Source organism: Notechis scutatus, chromosome 1, assembly GCF_049901735.1.
Source record: "Notechis scutatus isolate UNSWTSFEM ecotype Mainland chromosome 1, rNotScu1.2, whole genome shotgun sequence".
NCBI lineage: Eukaryota > Metazoa > Chordata > Lepidosauria > Squamata > Elapidae > Notechis > Notechis scutatus.
The window spans coordinates 56,985,754-57,012,962 of NC_142009.1; the positions used below are offsets into that span (position 1 = coordinate 56,985,754).

General features: G+C 39.7%; 1 protein-coding gene across 3 annotated transcripts in view; it reads left to right on the forward strand.

Moving 5' to 3' along the window:
- Window positions 1-27,209, forward strand: part of GALNT14 (polypeptide N-acetylgalactosaminyltransferase 14) — a 306,041-nt gene that overhangs the window by 270,591 nt on the left and 8,241 nt on the right. For all 3 annotated transcript variants that reach the window (XM_026681830.2, XM_087965206.1, XM_087965199.1), the window contains 5 exons: window positions 985-1,088; window positions 9,499-9,625; window positions 14,406-14,498; window positions 17,440-17,523; window positions 18,665-18,809. In XM_026681830.2, coding sequence (XP_026537615.1) covers window positions 985-1,088; window positions 9,499-9,625; window positions 14,406-14,498; window positions 17,440-17,523; window positions 18,665-18,809 — 553 coding nt within the window. The remainder of the gene's footprint in view (window positions 1-984; window positions 1,089-9,498; window positions 9,626-14,405; window positions 14,499-17,439; window positions 17,524-18,664; window positions 18,810-27,209) is intronic.

Genomic DNA, 27,209 nt, shown 5'->3' on the forward strand with positions numbered 1-27,209 from the left:
AGTTTAGAAGTGCTGAAAAATCCCTTTGAGACAGCAAACAGATGACTGAAGAAAGTATGTACCCCACAAAGTGGCTGGCATGGCAGGCATAAAGCACAATTTCTTGTGCATCTCATCTTACTCAGTATTCCTTTTTTTACCTTTGTTCTCAGCTAATCAAGAGGAAAGGGGGGAGAGGGGGAATAGCCATTTTGAAATCAAAATTGAACCAATTACAAAGGCCTCCTGAATAAGTGTTGTCCTCCTGAATAAGTGTTACTCCCTCAATTAACATGAGGCTTCTACCAGGACAGGTACAGAGCCCCTGTGAAATAAATGTCATGTAAATAGCCCCCAAGGGCTAAATGCATTTTTAGCTTGTAAACCTATAATCAGGGCTGCAAACTTCAGGCTAGTAGGGGTTGTGCTGATAAATGCATTAGCCACACATTGCATGCTGGGGGAAAGTTATGACAGGAAAATACCAAAAGCTTTTAAACCATTACTTGGACCCATCAATATTTATATGCAGGTGGAATCTTTTTTTGGATCACAGACTGCATTTAGTCAGGGCTAATATTTTAAGGGACCAAACATCCATCATGAGATAAACTCGCAACGCTTAGGCAAGATCCCTGTCATCTACTTCTTAAAAATTCACTTTCTTGGACATCTGAAAATCCACATAAACTTCAGTTACATAAATGAATTAGGGGAACTTGTCAAATTCCTGCAAGCTGGCAGGAATAGCCAACATGCAGAAGATAGGCTCAAGATCTAGAAAGATCATGACAGATCTCACTGGGCCCTATCTTACAAAATTAAATTCAACACAGAGAAAACCAAGGTTTTGCACTAACTGCGGGAATCATCTTGAATTCCTAGAGCAGAGGTCACCAACCTGTGGGGCACGGCCAATTTGCATGATTAGCTATTTCACATACCTATTTTTTTCTGCAGAAGAATTGAAATTATATCTTTCTTCTTTCTTTCCCAACCATTCAGGACTCCTATCATTGCTGGGGGGCTTTTTGTGATTGACAAGGCCTGGTTTAACCATCTGGGAAAATATGATGCTGCAATGGACATCTGGGGTGGGGAGAATTTTGGTAAGTCACTACAACTTTGCAGTTGTTGGCAAAGGTTTTTTAAAAGAATTAAGGGGAGAGTTTTGTAGATCTGGGTATAAGAGCCTGTATAATAAAGTGGTAAAATATTGGACTGGCACCAGGGAGTCCAAGGTTCTACTTTACCTTCTGCCCTCATCTGCATAAGCACACTAGGTTTAAGGAATTTAGACTTGGCCTTGGGAATGGGGAAGGCATGAGTGACTCATTATCAGAAGACTTTCAGAAAGATGACTTAGTGAGAATGAAGAAAATGTGAGAAAGAAAATCAAAATAGCTCCACTTTCATTTTATTTGGTGTAAGATGAGGCAGGAAGAAACTCTGACAGCTTTTAAGATTGCCCTGCAATTATAAAAAGCATCCCCGGAGTTATGTTTGTTTCTTGACTATGCCTACTTCAAAGAGCCTACACAGAGTGACATGGGCCAGGTATCTGCCTCAGCCCAAATCACCTTGTAGGATTATTGTTGTGGGGAAAAATGGGAGGAGGGAGGATTATTGCTGCTAACTATGCCAGTTTTCACCCCTGAAAAGAAAGTAGGACATAAATCTAACCCATAAATATCAGTGAAAAAAATATCTTCTCTGCATCATGGGAGGTTTGAATGTTTAGATTCCTCATGTTCTGTGGTTTTTAGTTCCACTGTTGATGAGATATTTTTGTTTTTAATCCACCATACACATTTGGAAAATTATGTGCCACTCAGAATCAGTGGGATTGGAGAAGCTTATCAGCCCTGTAAATCAATCAATCAATCCCAGTTATGATTTGCTAGAATTCAAAATGAACAAACTGTTTCGGTGCAAACTGTTTGTTAAAGTGCGATCAGTACATTCAAAACTCCATTATTGCCAGTTCCTTTGTAATCCATTGACAAAACTGGCTACTCATGTGAAGAAGCAGAGAGTCTTTTAGGAAGAAGACAGGTGAATGAAAAAAAAAAGGTTAGATGCTTCTGGTACTGCCACAACAGCAGATGCTGAGAAATTTTAAGAGAAAGAAATGGGCCATAACAGAGTTAATTCAAAAGGTCTGGTAGGGGTTTCCCATGGGATGCCTCTAATTAGTGCAGTATATTGTGCTAACATGTCACCTGACAGAACTAGCTGTTCTTCTGGGGAAAACTTTTTATTGTGGCCATGGGAGGGCCCGTTACATGGGTGGATTCTTAGCATCTGTTGTGTTTTCTGGATGGTTTATGCTCTGACAGCATTTTATGTTTGTTTTTAACTCCCTGGTACCCACAGGGAGCACTTCAACATCTAAGTCAATAAAGGGAAGTTAGAAGCAATAAATCTAGGCAAGGGCTTGACTGGGTGCATCATGTTCCAAGGGGGTAATATTGCTGCTCCTTTCAATCTGCTCCTTTATTTTGACTTCTGGCTTATAGGAAACAAGCAAGCGTGCCAGCCCACATTGCTCAATTCTTTTGGCTTAGCTCAAAAATGCCAATTGGTTTCTAAGCTACATACAAGATTCTAGCATTAGACTAGTCTTTACAAAGCCCTCAGTGCCTTGGCCCATTGATGTCTTCAGGACAAATCTTCCATATGTCCTTCCCCATATACTTCAGCTGACCGCTGGGGCATTAACATTAGATCTTTCAGCAATAAGAAGGCAAGCAGGTAGCTGCTGTGAAAAGCCTTTGTGGGGTTGGGCTGTACTCAACAGAGCAGAAAATTTTCCATGTACAGATTATTTAGGTAGTTCACAAAAACATAGTTCTTTCACAAATATTTCATTAAGAATTAATGGTCTATATTTTATTTTGGCTCTACGGTATTGTATAGAAGCTTCAGAACTTGTTTGTTTGGATTTTGAAGACTATTTTAAATGGTCTTGCATTTGCAGCTTGCTTCAAATATTGTTTGCTACCCAGAGAACCTTTTAAGCACTAGGTCAGTGGTCCATAACCTTTCTGGCTTGACAGCCCAGCTTGGGGGCGGGGGGAATAAGTGAATTTCTCTAAGAAATTCCAAGATTCTTGAAGGGGAAAGGTAGTGACATTTGCTGCTGTTGTGCCTGCCTAGAAGGGTTGATCAAATTGTGTGGATTTTTATTGCTGCTTTTATTTGTGGCTGCAACAATGCTACAGAACAGAGGAAGCTAACAGTGCTACAGCTTTGAAAAAGGAAGGGAGGCATGGAGATAGCAGAGAAACTGATCTTAAGCTGGCACTAATACTTTGACACCTCAAGGGAGTGTGGTTAGTAAGGAAAAATAATCCCTGTCTTCATAGATGCAACAGCTTAGTGGGCCAGTGAAACAGATGCTCCTGTTCTGTGGCAATCCCATCCATTGTCTCCCTCTTTCCTTGAAGTGTTGCACATTAGTGTGTTATTATACAGTACATTTTCTTTTTTTAATAAGCAGGGATTGTGTATACAAATAGTTGTGGGGCTTGCTGCTTCTTGATGAATTGTCCTTTTTGACTGAAATTTCCTGTCACCAAGGAAATCAAGGTCATATAATCAAGCAGTCCCCAAATATCAGTGCTAAAAATGGAAAGCCAACCTGCCCTTTTGTGTTTGTGTAATGGAACTGCCCCAATAGCCTGAAAAAGAAAAAAGGAAGCTTGCTGGAGTCATGCAGGAAGAACATGCATATGGATAACAGGCTTGGGGATCAATGCAAAGCAAAGATTGTGTTTTATGATCATGATTTATCACTTGTTGTTCGTATGTACACTGAAAGCTTATTACTGGAGACAAATTCCTTGTGTGTCCAGTCAAGAATTCTATTCTATTCTATTCTATTCTATTCTATTCTATTCTATTCTATTCTATTCCATTCCATTCCATCCCATCCCACCTCACCCCACCCCACCCCACCCTACCCTACCCTACCCAACTCTACTCCACTCCACTCCACTCTATAAAACAAATCTGGAAAGATAAAGCATGGTTCTTTTTTGGGGAAAAAAAGAAGACAATCTTCTGTTGAAATCTTCTGTAAATTCAAAACAAGAACCTATAATAAAAGAATTCAAGTTTCCTATCTCAACAGGGACAGGACAGAAAAAAGTACTGACAATTTTCAGCTTTGGTATTGGAGAAAATTGAGAAAGGTAGAAGGAAAGAAATAGGATGACCATCAGTAAGATGTCTGGACTCCATGATTTTGGCAATAGTCACTCTGTGGGAAGATCTAAAGGGCCAAGCTAGGGACAGATATGCCTGGATAAGAACTGTCTGTGGTTGTTAAAGGTCAGCACCTACTTGATGGCATGTAGCCAATCAGTCAATCAATGAAAAGTTCCCTTCAAGTTTTAATAACTGTTATGTATTAGCATACTTACCTGCAATTGGTTGGTCCATGGTGGCGGGAATTTTGAAGAGCTGTCACTGGCCACAGCCGCAAGCAGCCCGACTATAACAAGGGCTGCTGTGGTTTCTTCGACGCTCAGTCCTATGCGGAAGTAAAACAGATTGAAATTATGCTGGTGTTCTGAGTCTCATTCTCGCGACTTAACACTGACGACGAAGGTGGGATACTGAGACAAAGGGGACCAGCTAGCACCTGGCAACAGGAAGATAGCTGTATTCCTAACCCATTGTGGTCCAGAGGTATTTAAGATGGCCAAAGCATTAGCCACACCCACCAGTGTGAAAATGATGGCCGGACCTGGAAAAATTACTGAGGGCTCACTACACACCAACTGTTTCCTGCTTAATCAAAAGACATGAATTTTATCGACATGATCAAAAAGAAGGTGAGAGCATCGGCGATTTCATTGCAACACTGCAGGACATCGCCAGAGCATGTGAATTCCTAAACTTGGATGAAGCCATGAGGGGCCGAGTGGTCCTGGGACTGAGAGACCTTACACTCCAGGGCCGGTTATTAACAAAGCCCAAAATAATGCTAAAAGAAGCAATAGAGGAAGCTACCGCAGTAGAAGCAACGCAGAAATCAGCAGCTGCCATGCAGAAGATGACCAAAGCGACACTGGAGACCCCAAAGAATACCACCACAACCCACCACGAGGACATCGAGTCCTCATCGGAAAACAATGAGGAAGAAGAAGGGGTAAATCAACTCCGGGCAGAACAGGGCACAAAGGACCGGAACGGAAAAAGGAGAGAATTTCATTGTGCCGGTTGCAAGGGGAACCATCCACATTCTGAGTGCCATTTCTTAGATGCCATCTGCAAATACTATGAATGGCGGGGACATATTGCTAGGGCATGCCAAGCAAGAAAGAACTATGGCCCTAGACAAAGATGGAACACACACACACACCCGAGAGAGAGAAAGACAAACAGGGAGCCATTGGAACCAAGACAACAGAAGCAGGTGAGGGAAAGAAACAAGCAATGGAAAGGAAGAAACACACCAGACAGTGACCATCGGACACTCCAACATGACAAATGCCAAGAAAGTATATGTCCAGGTCACCATAGAAGGCCAGCCGTGCCGGATGGAAGTGGATTCAGGCTCATACTTGTCAATGGTATCGTGGGACACCATAAAAAGACTGATACCAGACATGAGCCGGGAGAACTCAAAAAACAAACACTAACACTGAAAGACTACCAGGGGAACAAAATCCCTGTAGTAGGTACCAGAAAATTCAAGGTAACATTCAAAAAATATACCAAAATTCTTCCATTAACCATAGTCGACCAGAATTGGCGCAGCCTTTTGGGACTCGAATGGTTTGCACCAGTAGGAATTGAGGTCACAGGGATAAACAGCATAACCAAAACAGAGTGGGAAGATGACCTGATGGAAAAATTCTGAGGCGTATTCGACAGAGAACTGGGCAAGTACCAGGGGTCCCCAATTTCCTTTAGTCTAAACCCAAATATAGCCCCCATAAGACTAAAAGCGAGGTGGGTTCCTTTTGCACTAAAACCAAAACCGATGAGCAATTGGATAAACTCATCGCACAAGGGATTTTAGAACCAATTGACCATGCTAATTGGGAAATCCCAATTGTTACACCAATTAAACTGGATGGGTCGGTGCACATCTGCGGGGACTACAAAGCAACCCTTAACCACGCACTACAACAAAGCGCATACCGGTTCCAGTGGTACAGCATCTATTACATTCCTGGGGGGGTCTTAGCAAAACTAGACCTTGCACAGGCATCCCAACAGTTGCCTGTTGACCCTGAAACAGTGGAAGCCCAGGCAATTGTGATGCAAAGGGGGCATTCAAATGTAACAGACTACAATTTGGTGTCAGTGTTGCCCCAGGGTGTTCCAAAGCTTCATGGAACGCCTATTGCAAGGGATAAAGGGGTGGTACCATACTTTGATGATGTTCTGGTATCCTCCAGGAACAAAGAACAACTATGTGATCGCATAAGGGAAGTCCTAGGCAAATTCAAGGAGGCGGGACTAAAAGTAAAAAAGGAGAAGTGCCAATTAGCCACCAGCAAAGTTGAATTCCTAGGATAGCTTATAGACAGTGAAGGAATCCACCCCATTGAAAATGAAGTCAGAGCAATCAAGGAAGCCCCCAGACCCACAAATAAAACCGATCGATCTACAAGCTTTCTTAGGACTCATTAACTTTTATAATATATTCCACCGCAGAAAGCAACCATTGGGAAGCACTACACAGGTTGCTTGACAGGAAAGCAACCTGGTCCTGGGAGACAACGAGAAGAAAGGGCATTCCAGGAGATAAAAAACTTGATCACATCAGACCGCGTACTAATACAATACAGCGAGACACTTCCAATAACACTAACCTGCGATGCATCACCTTTCGGTGTCAGTGCTGTACTCAGCCATGTACTACCCGATGGGAAAGAAGCACCCATAGCCTTCTATTCAAAGACTCTGTCAAAGCCGGAGTAGAACTACAGTCAACTAGACAAAGAGGTATTGGCCGCTGTCACCGGAATAAAACATTTCCACAAATATATCTACGGGGAGAACCTTCACACTAAGCACAAGCCACTCCTGGGCATAATACGCAGGAAACAAAGCTACACCTAATATATTATCACCATAAATGACAAGGTGGTCAGAATTCCTGGCTGCCTATAACTACAAACTGACCTACCGACCGGAAAAGACATAAATCATGCTGGCGCTTAACTGTTGCCCTCTACCTGACATAGAAGACAATCCAGCACCAACCACATCTACACTACAAATAGAGACATTAGAAAACCTAGCCGTGACAGCAGCAGACATTGCTAGGGAAACAGCTAGAGACAAAACCCTGGAACTCTCAACCTTCCAGGAGCTTCCAAGGAGACGGACGGAAGGAACAACAGATCCATCCGAACAGTCCAGAGGCCAACCCACAACTGAGTTGCGCAGGTCCAGTCGAACCCATAAAAGCCCTGCCTACCCACGTGATTACGTACGGTAGGCGAGGCTCAGATTGGTTGGACCGGACCAGGTGGAGAGGGGTGTTATGTATTAGCATACTTACCTGCAATTGATCAGTCCGTGGCAGCAGGAATTTTGAAGAGCTGTCACTGGCCACAGCCACGAGCAGCCCGACTATAGCAAGGGCTGCCACGGTTTCTTCGGCACTCAATCCTATGCGGAAGTAAAACAGATTGGAATCATTCTGGTGTCCTAAGTCTCATTCCCGCTACTTAACACTAATAATAATAATAATACTAATAATAACACTAATATAGCCTGTATCCTAATTTACAGAGGATGCATCTTCTCTTTAAAGTCATCCTCTGTTTGAAAGGCTACACAAGCCATGAGTAAGTTAAAGATAAAGAATATTAAAAAGGTAGAACAGCTATTACATTATTCTACTCCATAATTGGTACTGGGATGACAGGTAGAAAAGACATGAAGGTTACTTAATCACCGTCATTATTATTATATTTATTATTTGTTAAATTTGTCTTCCCACCATGATGAGATGCATAGTATTTCTATTCAAATAAAACTATATGGGATTGGCATTTAGTGTATAGAGAGGTATTTTTTCTTCTGGGCTTTGTCAACATCCACACAGGCAACACTAAGGCAGATTTTTAACCTGCAGCAAAATTTGAAACCTCATAGATTTCACAATGGGAAAGCACCTTTTGAAATAGAGCCAGATTCTGACTTAGTTGTTAAGCGTGGGCTATTTAGGTGAAACAGCTTTATTTCCATAATGTCAGTGTGTACTTTGATACATCTCAATGGGCCTTCTTACTGCTTTAACCAAAAACGGATTACATCCTTATGGCAATTGACTTCACACTGGGGGAAAGAATTGGATGGGCTGGCCTGCTTCTACTCTGTGTCAGTTTCTTATTTGTAAATTCTGACCTGATGTCCAATCTTCAATTATTTTGTTAGAATTCCTCCTTCTTTCCTTGGCAAAAGTAAGCAAGATTCGATACGTTGGCATCTTTTATTGCCCCCCCCATCTCATTGTTGCAATTATATTCATTTTGCCTCCTTGTCTGATTCTCTTTCCCCCCAACTTGCTAGTAAAAACAGGATTTGCCACATAGGGCATGGTTTCTGTATTATGCAGGGTCCCAATAATTACAAGAATTAGGAATTAGCATGTTTCTCTTGAGAATAGAGAATACCTTTATTGTCATTGCATTCCACGAATACAATGAAATTTGAAAGCTACTCCACCACAGTGCCCCAAACTCCACATCACAATCACACTACAGAGTATTTAAAAATTAAAATAATTAAAACAACAACAATAACAATAATAATAAACCTAGTCTAACACCTGTCTAAAACATTTAGTAAGTTAAATAGTTTAAAGTAGTTAATAACTGAAGTAAACTAAGGGGCCTGCTTATAAACTCACTCTGGATCAGAGGTGGTATTCAGCAGGTTCTGACCAGTTCTGGAGAACCGGTAGTGGAAATTTTGAGTAGTTCAGAGAACCGGCAAATACCACCTCTGACTGGCCCCATCCCCATCTATTCTCTGCGTCCCAAGTCCCAGTGGATCGGCTGGGTCTTCTTTTGTTGCCTTGCACAGGAGAACAGAGCTGGAAAGCAGGTTAGTGGGGTGGGGAAGGAATGGGATTTTGCAGTAACCTTCCCCCAGGAGTGGGGTGGGAATGGGGATTTTGCAGTAACCTTCCCCCAGGAGTGGGGTGGGAATGGAGATTTTACAGTAGCCTTCCCCTGCCATACACACCAAGTCATGCCCACCAAGCCATACCTACAGAGCTGGTAGTAAAAAAATTTGAATCCCACCACTGCTCTGGATATCATCATTTTTCAATGGTATATAGATAGTTCAAATTAATAAATATCAGGCTGGCAGTAAAGAGCTTTGGAAAGCACTTCAGACGGCAGATTGCCCAGAAAAGTTCTTGCTCACAATAATGGGTTTGCACGGTTTGATGTGAGAAAGGGAAAAGTTAGGGATAAGCCAAAATCCCATCTGGTCTTGGAGTTTAAAAAAATCTGAAGTTGAGCCTGTCTTTCATAGAAATCTCTTTCCGAGTGTGGATGTGTGGCGGGAGCTTGGAAATTATCCCCTGCAGTCGGGTTGGCCATGTCTTCCGGAAGAAGCACCCTTACATCTTCCCAGAAGGAAATGCCAACACTTATATAAAGTAGGTTTGGTGGGTTTTTTTCTTTTCTTTTCACATACTTCTCACTGAAAATGAAATAAATTCTACAGAAGGTCATAGGTCCCAAGATCACAACCCAATGTGGGATGTGTAAAAGTGTGGGTTTAATGCTATACGGTAGTCTTTGACTACAACAGTTCATTTAGTGACTGTCATGCCCCTGTTGGAATCTGATTCAGAGGGGGAGGCCGAGCAGCTGAGAGGGAGTGGGAGTGTGGCTCCGTTGGCTGTGGAAGAAACTGGGGAAGGGCAAAGTCCGGCTGGGCAGAGCAGGAGAGAGGTAAAGCAAAAGAGAGGGAATTCGGAGGAAGAGCCAGCCCCCCCCCTTCATCCTAGGGCACACAGGGAGGAATGGAGAAGGGAGCAACGTGAGTTGCATGGCTTATGGGGGAGGAAAGGGCCTTGATTCCCTTCATTAGCTGCAGCTGGGAACACAGTGTTTAAAAAGGGAGGCTGCACACAGCAAAGTTGTTGGGAGCAAATCGTGAATTATCTGGTATCGTCGAGGCTTATCTGAATTCCTGCCGTCTTCCCAACTGTGTGTGTTTTGCTGGGCTTTCAAGTCGGCAATTCCTTCTCCTGCCCTGTCAGTTTAATTACTGCAGCGTGGTTTGTGTTGATTTTTATTTACAGTTTGTATGTACTTTGTTTTCGGACTCAATTTCCTCCACTTAAGGACTGTTTCTTGGGAGAGTTTTTTCTCCAGCCGAAGGTAACCTGGGCATTGGGGGCAATGTTGGAGGTATTAAAGGGATACTTCTTGCTTATTTGACTGTGTTGCTTTTGTGCCACGCCCTGGGTCATCATAGTGACCATTCAAAGTTACATCACTGAGAAAAGTTACTTATGACCACTTTTCACACTTATGACCTATGCAGCATCCCTGTGGTCATGTGATCAAAGTTTAGGCGCTTGGCAGTTGACTCACATTTATGACTGTTACAGTGTCCTTGGTCACACAAACACATTTTGCAACCTTCTCACGAGCAAAATCAATGGAGAAGCCAAATTCACTTAACAACCGCGTTACTAACTTAATAACTGCAGTGATTCACTTAACAATGATGGCAAGAAAGTTATAGAATGGGGCAAAATTCTTTTAACAACTGCCTCACTTAACAACATACATTGTGGGCTCACTTGTGGTCATAAGTTGAGGACTATCTGTAGTTTAAGTAGCACATTAGGAAGAACGAAGAATTGAAAAATTGTTTGTAGGGGAACAGCAGAAGTTCTAAAAAGTAGAAGTATTGTGTGATGACCCAGGGTGGGGATACAAAATAAACACAGTCACAAAAACCCGGTGAAGCCCCTTTTATTCCTTCACTTTGCTTCCAAGCTCCTAATATCCTTCATGGAAGACAAAAAAGCTCCTACACAAGCACTTACAAGAAGGACGGAAAAAATAACACAAACCAGACAAGATAAGGGCTGGAGGACATCCACAGATAACAAAACACACACTTGGGAAGGACGCCAAACTCAGAGAGGAACCATAAACTAGAGAGATTTCTATGCTTTGTTTCCAGTGTTCGCATGTCCATCCTCTTATTCAGTTGTCACAGCTGCATCCCATGAAGAGGATCAAGGCCCTCTCCTCCTGAGTAGACCACGGGATAAGCAGACCCTTATCCTCTCCTCCCTGTGTTCCCTAGGATGGAGAGGGGATGGGCCTGGGTCCTCCTCTGACTGCCCAGCCAGCCTCTGCCCTTCCCCAGCCTCCTCCACAACCTCCAGAGCCACACTTCCACTCCCTGTCAGCTGTTCCTCCTCTGACTCAGAGTCAGTCTCCACCAGCGGCATGATATATTGAGGAGAATAGAATGGGAGTGTCAATGCTACTTTCTTAATATGAAAATTGTCCCTCTCAGTGAGGCTTCAAAACATGGCTACATGTGAGTACTGTTGATGTGCTCAGCATTTGGTGGAATCTAATTTTTGAAGTATTTGCTAAGAATGCCAATGAAATTATGATTGTGCATTATATACAGATGGCTGTTCTGAGGTCAGTCTAAGTGGTACCTTTAAAGTGAGATGTAGGCAGACTCACTAAAGGGATTTCCTTCCTCCATAGAATATCTGAATTTCTTCTAATGCCATGGTGCTCAGTGGACATGTCCTATATTTTCTAATTATGGCCACTTTGATTTGTGCTAAAGAGGTTGAAAGTAAACACGTACCATGCACTGGAAAAGTCTAACCTCATTGCTATTGACATCAGGCCTAATATGACCTTTTTTAAAAAAAAAATTCCCATTGCTCATCACCTAATTTAACTATTCAAGGGCACTGAATAGAGTCACAGGGGATAGTTGCTGAGTTGGTTCTCCACTCAGATTACTGGAAAATCTGTCACTGTGTTTAAAAAGAGCCCCAAATATTCAATCATGTGCATGTAAAATAATCTCTGCAGCAGTGCAGCTGCCATAAGAAAATGCACATTAATTTCACTTTGGAACCTTGTGGTGCTGAATGTAGGTAAAACAATATTGGTTGTTTTGGGGTTCTTCAAAAATATTAAAATGGTGCATGAGGTAATCCCATCTCCAGATCGTATGGACATTCCAGGACATTTGTGCAAAGTATAGTTGCGAACTTTCTTGTTTGTTTTTATAGATGGAGCAAATATATGGCATTCGTTTTGAGCAGCAGCATTCCATTGCTACAGTGGAGCTACAGATGGATATTAGATTGTTTTTCTCTCTTTTTTTAGAAGTTACACTACTCAGCAAGTTCTCTGATCAGCTTCATATTTTGGATTGCAAGTCTGCTTATGGATAGTTAATCAAAGCAGTAGAGCAGATGAAAAGAAATTGCAAAGGGAAGAGGGAATGTAGCCTACCTGAATAGACCTTGATCAAACTTTAAATGAATAAGGTGAACCTTGGAGAGCAAGAGGAGTGGGGGAAACAAACAAGAGACAGAATGAATAATGAAATCATCCCAGTGAAGATCTAAGAGCCCCAACTATTGGATTACATATACTTCTTCATATATCTCTATTAGCCGCTAGACACTAACTCAAGTATGTCAAGGTTGCTCATCAGAGGAACAATACCTATGCTTCTAAGTGCAAAATTCATACATCATTCACTAATCTTTTTGCAAAGCAACACTCTAGATATTCTTAAAGAATAGGGAGAGAGATTCACAAAAACCCACCAATTATATTCATTTGTCAATGTATGAATTGAAAAACCTACCATTTTTGCAATGCTTGAGTGTGTGGAATGAGAATATTATTCTGTTTGTTTATTACACTGCTTTCTGCCAAAACCTAGAAGATTCCTTTTTTAGGCCTGTGTAAAACATGAAAATTATCCAGCCAAAATACCGAACAAACTATAATAAAAAATTGAATTAGTGTTACTTTCTGCTGATAAAATGCAAAACACAGCCTTCCTGCATTATATTGCACGAAGGCTTTCTATCAGGCCTTTATATGGAAGACTTCTACTGCAGTCAATCAATCTTAGAAATACATATAGTTACTTTAATGATTGCCATTAAAGTAGAGATGTCAAGTTTACACTTCCACACATCTGAAAGAATCCGTTCTAAATCAGATCTAAATCATTGCACAGCCCTTTAATAAATACCTGTAAGGCAGTCCTTTTCTATCAGTTTAAATGGGCCCATTTCTTTTTAATAAATCATTTTTTTTCTGGTATATGTTTAACAGTTACCTATATGAGAAGAAATTATATAATTTGATTGAGGATTTTTCAATCAAATACGTCATGAAAATATTATCCATTGCCTTTGTATGAATCTTAATTTACTGTCTGATAAACCTGGATTCAGAACCAAAGAAATATTGCAAAGGTACCTGTAATATTTTTGGCATTCTGATGCCTTAACCTAGTTTGCCACAGTCAAACAGATGGATATTTCAGGCTTGTAATTCATCACATCTGTACATGCTGCTTTTGGTAGGTTCTTAGGACAGTTATTTACTCCATGTACCTGCAAACATCCTATTTGCTAAGTTTTCACTTTTCCTTTATTACAACTGGGGAAACAGCTAGGAAGGTGCAAGAAATCTAACTTACCATTTCTGAATGGTAGGCCTCAACTTACAACAGTTCATTGAGTGACTGTTCAAAGTTATAATGGCATTAAAAAAGAGTGACATGACCATTTTTCACAGTTAAAATCTTTGTACTGTAGCACCCCCATGATCATGTGATCAAAATTCAGGTATTGGGGAACTGCTTCGTACTTATGACTGTTGCTGTGTCCCAAGGTCATGTGATCACTTTTTGCAACCTTCTGACAAGCAAAGTCAAAGGGGAAGTCAGATTCATTTAACAATTGAGTTACTAATTGATCGACTGCAGTGATTCATTTAACAACTGTGTCATAAAGGTCGTAAAATGGGGCAAAACTCACTTAACAAATGTCTCATTTAACAACAGAAATTTTGGGCTCAATTGTGATTGTTAGTCAAGGACTACCTGTATTTGCCATATACTTTCCAGTTTATACATAATGGAAGCTATAGTTAATTACTGTTTCTGGTTAATTCTGGGGCAAATATGTTCATAATGTATCTCTGAGAAAATATAATACGTGAAACAGTCTTTAAGAACTGAAATCTGTCACTGGTCATTTTTTTCCCCCTGTAGATTTCTCTCACAAAAATGAACTGCTGCTTTCCTTCTCTCTTATCCTTGCTGTTTTTTTTAATGAGAAACATCAAATTTAAACTCTTTCATGGAAGCTTTTCTTTCTCCTTTCTTTTTAAAATGTCTTTCCTTAGAAACACTAAGCGCACGGCGGAAGTGTGGATGGATGAATATAAGCAATACTATTACGCAGCTCGGCCTGCAGCTCAAGGGAGACCATATGGAGAGTAAGTGGCCCCCTCTGGCAGTGAAGGAAAACGGAAAGAGACTCAATTACTTGATATGGTAGAACCTCATTATTGTTTTATTGGAGCATCGTCCAGCTGTTGGGATGTGTGCTTTTTGTTTCTCTGGGAACAGTTAATTAGATGTTAATAGTAAACAGATGCTGCAAGGATATAATAAAGTCCTAGTTGTTATTTGTGGAGATGTGAAGGGGAATAAGAGCTTATATAAAAACCTATTTGAAATATCCGTTTGTTCATGAATGAAAATAAATGGGTTTGTCTCCTCCTCATTTCTCATGTTTGAAATTGTCTCAGATAAATTCCAAGGTGATTTCTCCTTTTCATAGCTGTCCAGTTGGTCCAGGAGCAGCAGAATCAGCTATCCTTACTAATGAGTTAGCCCTGTGAATAAACACTACTCCAAAGCAGAAGCAAACAAACAAAAACTTCCTCCTTGAAAAAAAAAAAAAAGCCTGAACCCATCCAATATATGATATATAAGCCAGACAGTCTGAATCCTTGCTTCCTTATTTGCTCCCAAAGCAGCACTGAGTTACACTTTAACATTGACTCAGAACTGGTGAGGAAATTTATTCTGTTTTCACCTGCCTTTCCTCCCCCCCACACATTTTTCTTTTCCTTGCTCCTTTATCCAGTGCTTTAGGTTGTTTTATAATCTGCTCTGGTGATGAGAAGGTGAAGGTCATCTGTATATCTTGTTTGTGCTACTGCCTAATATTCTGGGACCTTTGTTCTGTGTCAGATGAAATCTCTCCTATCACTTGTAATAATGCATTATACATTGTAATTACTTCAGTTCAGCTAGCTATGGACATATCCCTGATCAAGCAGTTATAACAACACCAGTTATATATCTGAAGAAAAAGAACAGTAAAGATTCCCTGGAGTGGAGCTTAAATGTAGACAGGGATGCATCAGTTTCTTGGCATCAATACAAAACTAGTGTTTGCTTTCTTTCAGGATTTCTTTTTCCTTTTTGTCCCAATCTACAGTCTATCGCCCTAGGATTTCCTCAAGGCATCCTGTCTAAGTATTAGGACTGACTTTGCTTAGGTTTTTTGAGATCAACCAAGGTCAGCTAAGTGTTTCCATCTGCTCTGATTATATATTAAAGGGGAAAGTTAAATCCAACACATCACTTTCTTTGCCAATGTTTTTTTTTTTTTTTTGCTTATTTTCTTTATGTCATCTAAATTTGAGGACTGGACTTGGAGCAATGTGTGTAGCATTCATTAGATGGGTGATTCTCATTTATGTTAATATATAAGTGCACAAACATGCCTTCCTGTCACATATGCCACAGTTAGATACATGCAGCACTGCTATCTTAGAGAAAATTGCCAAAGCTAAAAACATTTGTGGGAATTTTATCATACCATAAAGTGAACAAATTAATCCATTTCCCTGTGGTTCCAGTCCTGACTCATAACTGCTTCAGTAATAAAAATATATAATCCTATGTCCATGTCTACTTCAATTTCAGCTACTCAATCATCCGACCCATATACGTAGGCCCAGATTTAATCAAAAATTGTTTCTTTCTACTTGGAGCCAATCTAACCTTCCTGTATAAGATATTTCACAGCTGGGGTACAACTGGTGAAATTCTATTTCCAAGTGCAGGAATGCAAACTTTCATGTACTGGTAATATAGTAGAAAGGGCCTCCTCAGAAGAACTCGGATCATGCAGTTGTTTTCAAATCAGATTGTTCCAAAATGGAGAAAGTAACATACCTTCTATTGTTCTATCCTGTGATCTCCCAGTCCTGCAAATTTTACTTGTAGCTGATAACCCAAGCCTGGGAAATAGCTAAGAGAAGAACGAGATATGGTTTTGTGTGTGGTTTTTTTTACATAGTGTCCCTCATAGGGACAGAAATTGAAATGAGCTATAGAATTAAGAAATACAGAAAATTAATAGCATTCGGAGATGGACTCAAGTTGGCAAAAGAAAAAAAAGGCTAACAAGTAAATAAAAATTAATCAGACAGCTAAAAAAAAACCCTAATATCATCAGAGGAGGACAGCCAGCAAGGATTATGTATACCCAGCACAGATATTCAGAGGAAAAGGAAACCAAAAAGACCAAAAATAAGATCAGCTAATTGCTAACTAATTGCTGGGGGTTGCCAGCTGAGTTTAATTAATGCCCTTGATTAACTCTTTTGGAAATTCAGTACGGTTACATGTTAAAGTAAGCACAGCATCGTTTTAAGTAGTACTACTACTAATGCCAGAGAGTTAGTTAATTTTCTGAACTGTAAAGCACTTAGGTCATAAAATAATTTACTACATTCTTTGAGGAAAGAAATGGAGAAGTTGAAGCTTTCTGTGCATTAGCTGAATCCATTTGCATAAATATTTAGCTAGAAGAGTCAATATATTTCTATCCTTTTTATGCTGAGAATAAAAATTAGAATGACATACAAGAAAAGTCCTTGTATGCTGTATTTTGCCTTATTAATCTTTCATGACACAGACGCTAGGACTACATTAATTGCATTTTAACATTATTTTAAGGTTGATTATTTCTTTTACTTTATGTGTTAATATTAGACATACAGTGTTGCATGTGTTAATTCTGCTATGCTGGGATTTGTTTTAACTGCATTACTGAGCAAACCAAAGCATCTTGATTCATGCATAACACTAAGCCATAAACTGGTGATAGAAACCACAATGGCTGGGGTCACACAACATTTTAACTTAACGCAAAATGATGGTTCAGTGCAATGTGTGATTATCATGAGAAATAAGAGAGGGGAGGAGGGTGGCTTCTACATTATTCTTCTATTTTGTGATTCCATTCATTTATAATGGAATCTAATTTTTTTCTGACCCACTGAAACTTGACTCCCATTAAAGATATAGCCAGATGCACTGCCCTAACTATATTTTCCAATATGCTCTTTTTAACAGCATTCAAAGCAGAATGGAACTGAGAAAAACCTTGAAATGTCACACATTCAAGTGGTATTTGGAAAATGTCTATCCAGAGCTTAGGTACTACTAATTTTTTTTAAAAAAATATATGTTTAGTATATGTTACTTGCTTCATGAATGAAATTTTACAAATTTCATTTTGTTTTTCAGCTAGTATGAGTACTACATCCTTCCAAATGGTACATTGTAAATTCCCATCATTCCTCACTTTAGCCAGATCAGCTAGGGATTATAGGTATTGGAGTACTACAACAACAACTGGAAAACAAAAACGTACTCATTCTTGCCTTTCAGGATGACTTTAAGTCTGACCCACTATGCACATTTTCTTAGAAGTAAGCTCTACAGGTAGTAATTCCCTTAACAACAGTGTCAAGAAAAGTCATTAAACAGGGCAAAACTACTTAACAAATGTTTCACTTAGCAACATAAACTTTGGGTTCAATTGTGTTGTAAGTTGAGGACAACCTGTATTGGTTATTGCTGTATTAGATTTTCTTCTTTTCAAAGTTAATCATACATTTATTTATTTAAACCAATTTAACTAATTTTAACTAGTTAGGTTTTTTTTACTAGTTTATTGGTTTATTTTTACTAATTTAAGTTTAAAAAAAACCCATTCCTGATAGAGCTTAAAATGTCAGCACTGATACAATTATTCAGGCTTATCACTTCAGATTTTTATATGTCAAAATACTTTTCTAAAAGTTTCCCAACTTTGAAATCATTAGTTGACATATGTTTGAAAAACCACTGTTTCTAGCAGAGTTACATTTTTATCCTGTCTCTCCTCTAAAGAGCCCATTGCATGTGTTGATAGTAAACAGCATAATGGAATAAAAAACAAAGTAAATGGAATATCACCCATGAAATTTCATAACGATAATTGTTGGGGGATGTTTGTTTATTTTAAAATATTTTATGCAATGTTTGATCAAATTGACCAAAAAGAACAGAAAAGGACACTGATGTCAGTTTTCCTTAGATCAAATTCCGCAATCATTTGCTTTACTGCATTGGCTCTTTTATATTGTCAGCAACTATAATGTAGAGTTGCCTGCTAGAGGTGAAAACCGATAGCCCTTATTCTGGGCCTTTCTTCTAAAATCAGTAATGCACTCTATTCATCTTACACATGCAGAGTGAATATTGTTAATTATTTAATACATTGTTAATCTTTAGATTTTATCTATTTTCTTAGAATTCCTGAAGAATCACTGTACCAGACGGGAATGATTCGGCAGAGACAGAGGTGTCTGGAGTCCCAGAAAAACGAAGGACAGGAGTTTCCAGTGGTGCTCTTAAACCCCTGCATCACCAGCAAAGGTGCAGCAGCAGCAGCACAGGTAAGTTCTCTAAAGTGTAGCAGGTTGAGAGGGAACATAAAGCTTCATTCACAGGTTTTCCAATTACATGCTGCCCTTATCTATATTGTGGAGGTGGCTAAAACTCTTATTCGCTGATGGTAAACTATAAAACTAAGGCTGGGAAGGCAGGATGCTCAATTAACAAAACCCACGGGTGGGTTGTTGTTTTTTAAAGGCACTCAAGAAAAAATAGCATTAAAAGTTCTAAAACATCAATGATAATAATACACAGTATCAAATAAAGGACATCAGCAAAATGACAGTATAAACAAATTGGATTTTTTTTTCATTACCTAAGGAGTGATTGAACGCAAATAGCAAAAAAAATAACAAAAAAATCTTTGTTCCATGATCTTAACATATAACAAAATGCTCCATGATATGTATGTTGGATAAGAATGTACATCTTTGAAACCCAAGATGACCAGGGTGCACTATACAAGCGTCCTTTGTTATAAGCTCTAGGTTTCAGAAGAGTTATAAACAAGGCTTCCAAAAACGAACATACTTCAATTTTACTGATAGCAGCAATATATATATATATATTGTCCTTGGACTACTTTTAAACTTCCCAGCCAGCTTATCCCAATACATTTCTAGGAGGCCAGACTGCAGAAAACCTAGGCATGGAAAGAATAGAAAATACATATATTTCATGAAAATCTGAAGACACCTATATAAGCTTGTATATTTTTAAAAGTCTTCTCTTTGCTAACATTGCTTGCTCACATAAATCTTGTGCATATAAGCTTGTCATTGAGATGCTGATTATTTATAAGCAGAGAGCTGTTTACCTTGGATAATGTTTAGATAATCTGTGTTTTAATTGCTTTTTGGAATTTGTTTTCTTTGATTCAGATTAGAAGAACTGATGAGAGCTGATTTCCTAGTTGGTAGCTAAGTTGTAAAATATTTATGTATAAAAGATTCTTCCACAAGATATGTCTGTAAGCTGTCAGATTCCCTACAAATATTCCATTGCTAGTATTTTTCTGGAATGTAACATTATCATCTGAAGATGATAAGTTTGTGTGCAAAGAAGTTGCCTTATGATTAAGTCTTCCCATGAAGCCAGGGACATTATTTACTAATCTGTTCCTCAAACATCTACATTAGCAGTTTTGCTTGTGGTGCACAGAATCTTGAATTCCTTAGCTGTAAGGCACAACAGCCTTTCCAGCAGAAATACCCTTTATTATTTGTCACTTAGATTTGTGTTCTACTCAGGGGTGGGATCCGACAGGGTTAACTACCGGTTCGGTGATTTACGAGGTTTGGTGATTTACGATGTGCTTCCCTGCACACTGTGCGCACCTGTAAATCGTCATCAGCTTGCTGCCTGGACAGCTGAGCAGCGCTGAGTGCAGAGAAGCAGCGTTTGAAAAAGCACTTTTTTCCTGCTTTTTCAACCACAGCTGTGCCTTGCACAGCAGCTGAGGTTGAAAAAGCAGGAAATAAAGGTCAGGAAATAAAGGTCAGGTGGGCGGGTGGGCCAAAACATCAGCAGACATAGAACCGGTTCTATGTCTGCTGCTTTTCAGAGCTACCGGTTCTATAGAGCCAGACAGAACCAGTAGAATCCCATCCCGGTTCTACTTTTCCTCCAGGAGCTCAAAGTTCAGTACATAACATTGACATTTCTCCCCACAACAATCACTGAGATAGATCAGGGGTCCCCAATCACTGGGCCATGGCCCACTACCGGGCCATGGCCTGTTTAAAACTGGGTTGGATGAGCAATGGCTCGACTCATTTGAGTGGGGGGTGCTTGAGCGGAGGATGCTTGTACTCATGTGTGAAGCTCCGCTTGCGCTAGTGGAGCTTCACACGTGAGCACAAGCACTGTCCGCTCATGTTCCTTCTGCTCATGAAAGTGGAGCTTTGTGCACCAGTGCCCTCCACTCACATGCAAAACGGAGGGCGTGTGTGCCTGCTGCTCACACCAATGGAGCCATGCACCTGCCACTCATACGCCCCCTCCCCCATGCCGGGTGGGCCATCAAGGTGAAAAGCTGGGGACAGCTGGCACTTATTGATCACCCTTTGTGAACTTCCATAGTTGATAGGCTTAAAACTAAATCTTCTCAGTCCTCTACCATCACCTTAACCTCTTACTCCAAACTGGATCTCTATTATATGCTGCATCAATCTCAACAGACTAAAAAAAAAAGCAGTACTAAAAAAAAAAGCAAGCTATTTTGGCCCATTGAATAGAATAAGAATAAGAATAAGAATAAGAATGGAACGGAACAGAACAGAACAGAACAGAACAGAACAGAACAGAACAGAACAGAACAGAATAGAATAGAATAGAATAGAATACTTTATTGGCCAAGTGTGGTTGGACACACAAGGAATTTGTCTTGGTGCAAATGTTCTCAGTGTACATAAAAGAAAAGATACATTCATCAGGAGCCGAGAATCATAAGGTACAACACTTAATGATAATCATAGGGTACAATAAGCAATCAATCAATAGTTTTTCAAATAAGAAAGGAATGAAAGGAGAGTTATAAATTCCTCCCATCTTTCAGACCTATTTACTCTTTTTTCCTATTTCTAAAAAAAAGTACTGAATTGCAGCAATATGTGAAGTTCATACTCTGTGTTCCTTCACCATTAAATTGCCTATTAAAGTAAAAGGAGCTTAATGAAGCTTACCTCGTTCTCCCCCAATCAGCAAAAGGAAAATATGCGGTGTCAATCAGAGAGTATTCTTTGGAGCAGATTAACAATTAGGTGCCACTTACAACCACAGGAACATCCGAAGGTATGCTCTGTCTTCCCCCTCCACCTATGCTAAAATTATACAAGTAGTTCTCAACTTACAGCAGTTCATTTAGTGAGTGTTCAAAGTTACAAATCACTGGGAAAGTGACTTATGACCCATTTTTCACACTTATGACCACTGTAGCATCTCCATGGTCACGTGATTTACATTCAGATCAGGGGTGGAATTCAACCGGTGTTACTACTGGTTCAGTTCTTCCCTTTTGGGGCAAAACTCACTTAACAATGGTTTCATTTAGCAGCATAAATTTTGGGCTCCATTGTGGTTGTAAGTTGAGGACTACCTGTGTTGAATATGTACTTTGATTTCAGCAAAAATAAAATCTCATATAACTATTCATGAAAACAGGGCCTTCACTGTGAAATTTCAACAGTTCAGGAAAGGAAATATTGTTTTGTATATCTAGGAGTATGACAGACCTTGGTTTCTTTTCCCTGTATTTTGTCTGGGTAGTCCTTGTGATCCTGTTCCAGTCACCGAAGAATGAAATATGAAGTTACCCTGTTCATCGCAGTACAGTACAATATCTTCAGTATAAAAAGTTTACTAGTTCATTTTTAAAAAACGGTTTTCAATGTAGAAATAACTGGAGGCTCTCCATAGTATTAGGAAATATGTTTCAGACACACAATCAAATTAATGGTGGGGAGAAATATTACACATTAGAGCTTTTTCTGCCAGCAGTACCCATCATTAAACAAAGACCCATAAGAACTTCTTTCTGATTTATGGAAAAGAGCCTCTGGCTTTAATGAATGTCCAGGAGGAAGAAAATTCCACATAAAGCAGAAACCAATGAATTTCTTTTTGATATGCTGTTATTCAGACTAAAATACTGATGGTATTACTTAGGTTGCTATGACCAGAGTTCGCAAGATCATGAGGAAAAGACCATACATGCTGCTCCAGCACTTTAGCCTTTCTCTCCCTTGTTCTTTTGAGGCCATTAGCCAGTCATTAGCCTAATAAATAAATAATGATAGCTTGTACAGCAGGGATCTTGCTCTTTATGATGAGTCTTTTAAAGTCACAGGGTGCTTTAAGTTTGCATTACTTCCCTCCAAGCAGCTTCCAGTGCCACTAGTTTAATAATTAAAGTATCTGCAAAAATGACTTCATAGGAAATATTTTCTAATGCCAAGGGATATAATACAGTGTGTAGATCCTCAAATCCTCTCTGGGAAGAGCTGTGTCCTTGCAAAACGTGCTGTTCTCCATAAGTACCAATTCAGAAAACAAGGCAGCCATGGAAGCTTGAATTAGAACTCTCAGACTCTTACATCAGGCTGTGTGCTTTACATGGAAAAGTACATGGAAATCCAACTGACATATTTACATATTTTTTCAGTTTCAAAACTCTTTAAAAACAGACCTGGTAAAGAACTCCTCAAAGGATAGGTCAGCATTGTATTGCTGTTTGTAATCTCCTGAAACACTTTATGAATGAGAAGAAAGAGACAGTTTTCAAGGACAGTTTGCCTTTGAGAGTAGAAGTAAATTGTATCTGAGAAAAATGGAGACAAATCTCCTGTTCTACTATGGCCATGTTTGTGTTAATATTTCTTCCACTATAATTTTTCCATAACCAAGCACTTTCCAGATGTGTTGAAACTGTAATAATTCAAAACTCAGCCCACAAATATTATAATAGCTACTAATTATGGAAGTATTTCCAATACATCTGAAAGTGTCAAATTGGAGGTGGAGAGAGAGGGAGAGGGGGGGCAGGCTAGTGAAATTTGATGTATTCAGCATTTGCCTACCTAAGAATATTTATGTTTTCATTTTTCTAATTCATGCATTATTTGGATTAAGTGATTTAAAATATTATAACAACAACAGAACAGTAAAGAAAGGTTTAAAAAGTATAGCCAAGGAAATAGGGGAGAAAATCAAAACATTAAAGCTTGCCGAGTTAAAAAAAAAATGGTGTGAAAGCAGGAGAGCTCTCCTGCTGTGTTATTGCTGCCTCAGCATGTAGCTATCCTAAGAGACAAACAGGATCTGGTGTCTTTTCAGATTCATCTGTGCCAGTGGCTTTATTGTGTGTTTGAGTATTTATTATTTATTATTTGTGAAGAATTTCCACCCCTTTTGTTCAGAGTCCCCTAACAATTCCTTTCTCTGGCTACCTCGAGTTTTCATCCTGAAAAATGCTCCAATAATACATCGTGAAATCGGATCGATCATGTTCCTCACAGTCATTTTTTTCTACTGAGCAAATAATTGCCTCCTAGTATCTGCAGAAAGTGGTTCACAATCTCTTCTTCCATAGGATTGCAGACTCCTGGAACTGAGCACACTGTTTGGCATTCTTTGGCCTTGTTTATGTCTCATTTGTGAAAGGCAATTGATTGATTTAGCAGTTTGCCAGAGAGATGCATTGGAGGGTAAATAATTGATCATAATTTTGCCCTGCTTTTGTCTAATGAAGATGTCACTCTTTGGCTGATGCACTGGCTTTCCATTAGAGCACATGATATTAAAGTTTGCAGTAACCTTCTTGCAACAGATTTCTGAATCTGGGATTCATTTTATAAACCCATTAATCATTAGCAGTTCCAAAAAACCAGACAAGCTATAGAAAAGGAATGAGAAGCCTGTTAGGCCTGGATACACTTCAACACGCTGGTGGCAGCAGCAATGAAATGATTCTATAAAGTCTCAGAGAAAAGCTTTCATTCCGTAAGCCAGCAGGACTGCAGCCTCTTAACTATAGCTGTTTCTTCTTCTTCTCCTCCTCCTCCTCCTCCTCCTCACTCCACAGTCTGCCTCTCAGAACCCCTTCTCACAGGGTTGAATCATCACCCAGTTAGTTAGTGTAATGTTTTTATATAAACTTGTGAAAGATTCATCCTGATGCTAGAACTATTGGCTGCCTCCCCAGTGCCAAGTATCTCTATGGTATGCTTCAGGGAGCACATAAAGAATTGTATGCAGAGATAAACCTATTACACTCCCCCAAGCATATGGCTGTCATCAAACTTCATCTAGAGAATTTGGAAGCCAAAGATTCTGTTTATCTGAGAGGGGAAGAAGGTGCCCAGAAAAGCTCATTCCAGCACAGTATCTTTTCTGTCACATTTGTGGTTTTCCAATCCTGTTTTCCAATCCTGAGTGCAATTTAGCTGGAGAAGGCCTAAGAGAAGGGGCCATTGCCTCGCATTGCCTGCCCCAAAAGAGTTGCACTCCACCAATGCCATCACTCACCATTTGAAAGGGCCAAGAGGAGTGTGGATTGTATGGCAAGGAATGCAGAAACCTTCACAAGAAAACTGCACTCATTCTCAGCCCTCCAAACGGTGAACTTCTGGCTGTGTAATTTCCAAGAAAAATTCAGAGATAACAGCGGGCAAGAATGTTTGCAATGATTAGTTTGGTGGGGAGGGGGGGGGCTTTGAATGCCAACAAAAGGTCTATGAAGATCAATATTAAGTTTGTGATGGAATCATAGGATATAGTGCAGCTAAGGATTTTCAGTCAGTCCCATTGAATGAATCAAAGTAGAACAAGTAAAGCCATGCATCCACTGGTCTATTTCCATCTAAAATTCCCCAGTTTCCCCCTACTCTCCCATAGCTGAATGGTGGATTGCCAGGAATGCACACTGTTGTGCAGGCAACATTTCCAGGACAATGAAGTTATCTTACGCAATGGGCCAAATTGGAAGCCATCAGTAACCATTGCTTGCCCTCCATGATCTAAATGAATGTCTATCAATTAAGAAGCATAATGTTTCTTTGGGAGCAATAGCTGAAATAGAATCTGAATACTTCTTTTCCAGCCACTGTCTAATCCAGATAATGAAAGGGCATCTTACGGTATTGAATGCATCTCTGTTAGATTTTTGACAAATTTTTGTTTGTCTTGTTAACTTGCCTTATTCCAATGCTGAGAGATTGTCTTGGTCTCTAACCTTTTTCTGTTCTTTGTTTAAATGAATGTCTTCACCACAAAGAAATACCCTGACAATGCTGCTTCTCTTACTGCTGCACCAGATGTGTTAAGGGAGCTTTGAAAAGTCCTTTTGTATAACTGGTGGAAAAAATATTTGCAGACGAACATGGTGCAGTAGCAGAGGCATTTCGCCTTGTCAAAAAGCAAGCTTGTTTCTAGTTAAAAAAAGAAAAGAAAAAGTGCTGAAATTGAATGTGAAATAAATAGAGGAAGACTAGGAGGAGGAGGTGTGAGAAGGTTCATGCTCCAAGGGGCTTTGCATGCTAACTATTTTCTCTACAGAAAATTCAGATACATTAACACTGTCAGAGGCTAGGGACTATTTTTCAAGGCTCTAACATCATTCAAGGTGACACCTGTCATTGCTCCTCAGCATCAAAATGAATTCTAGAAATGAATGTGAAGTACCATCTTGGGCTCTTCTTGGCATGTCTGTTTTTGCCTAGCATCACAGCCTTTTCTCTTCCTTGCCATTTAATCAGATGTGAACCAGATGGTGACCCTAGATAGATAAATATAGAAATCACTTGTTAAGGGATGTTACTTGCTAAGGAGGGCAGGATGGGGCTGGGTGGGGGTGGAAGTGACTTTATCCACCATGTTCTTGCTTTACCTTGTTTTGTTCCTAACACTGTACTCTTAACAGACACCTGTTAGAAAACCTCTTTATTACCCCTGGTCATTCATCCAGAAGGAAGACATTAATTCCTTTCAAAATTTGAACAACCAGTTTCCACAACCTGGGGGGTGGGGTGGGTAAAAATGGTTGCATACACGGGAGATGAGGAAATCTTTTTCTGAATTGATTGCACACAAGAAGAAGCTGTTGTGTAGGTGCCTGAACTTGCAGCATTTCATTATTTGCAAATCATTTCAGCAGCACTGTCAAGAAATAAAAGGGGATTAGCTCTGCAGTATATTGTCTTAGTATCACAACATGCACATTTATTCTAGACTCAGTTTGGATTGCCTAAAAACACAAAATGATTATCTTAGTTGACTCAGTATCTTTGCTGAAGAATCTGTAGCTCTAGCTCATATTAATCTAGCAGAGTAACTTAGTGTAACTTAGTGCTGTCTATGGAAGACTGAATTCATGCCTAGGAACCAGAGTTTAGGTGCCACCTCAGAAGGAGGGTTAAAATAGCCCCATCATCTCCCTAATTGGAGAGTTTGTTCTATAAAACTGAAAACAAGTGTGTCAAGGATAGATGTGTCAAGGAAAAAAAATAAGCCCAGAGAACAGTTACCCAAAGGCAAGCATCTTAACAGCTGTCTTCAAGAGAACAAGAGAAGATTTCAGTTTTTGGATCTTCAGGACCAGCTGAGAGATGGGGGAGGAAAAATGCCTGAACAAGAGTCTGGAAGCCCAAGCAATCCCACAAAGCCAGATTCAGAGCTCTCTAAACCAGCTCCAGAAATAGAGGACTCTTGAGTGCTGGGGGAGTGAAGTGGGGAGAGAAAAGTCCATTTGCAAGTTTATAAAGAAATGAAAAGGAGTTTTAATATGCAAATGACTGAGATTGGCCACAAGAGTTGAAGACCTGGGGAAAAAGGAAAGATTTAAAGAAGAAATAGCTAAGATAAGGAAACATAGTGTTAATATAGGAAAAGAAACAGAGGTAGGAATG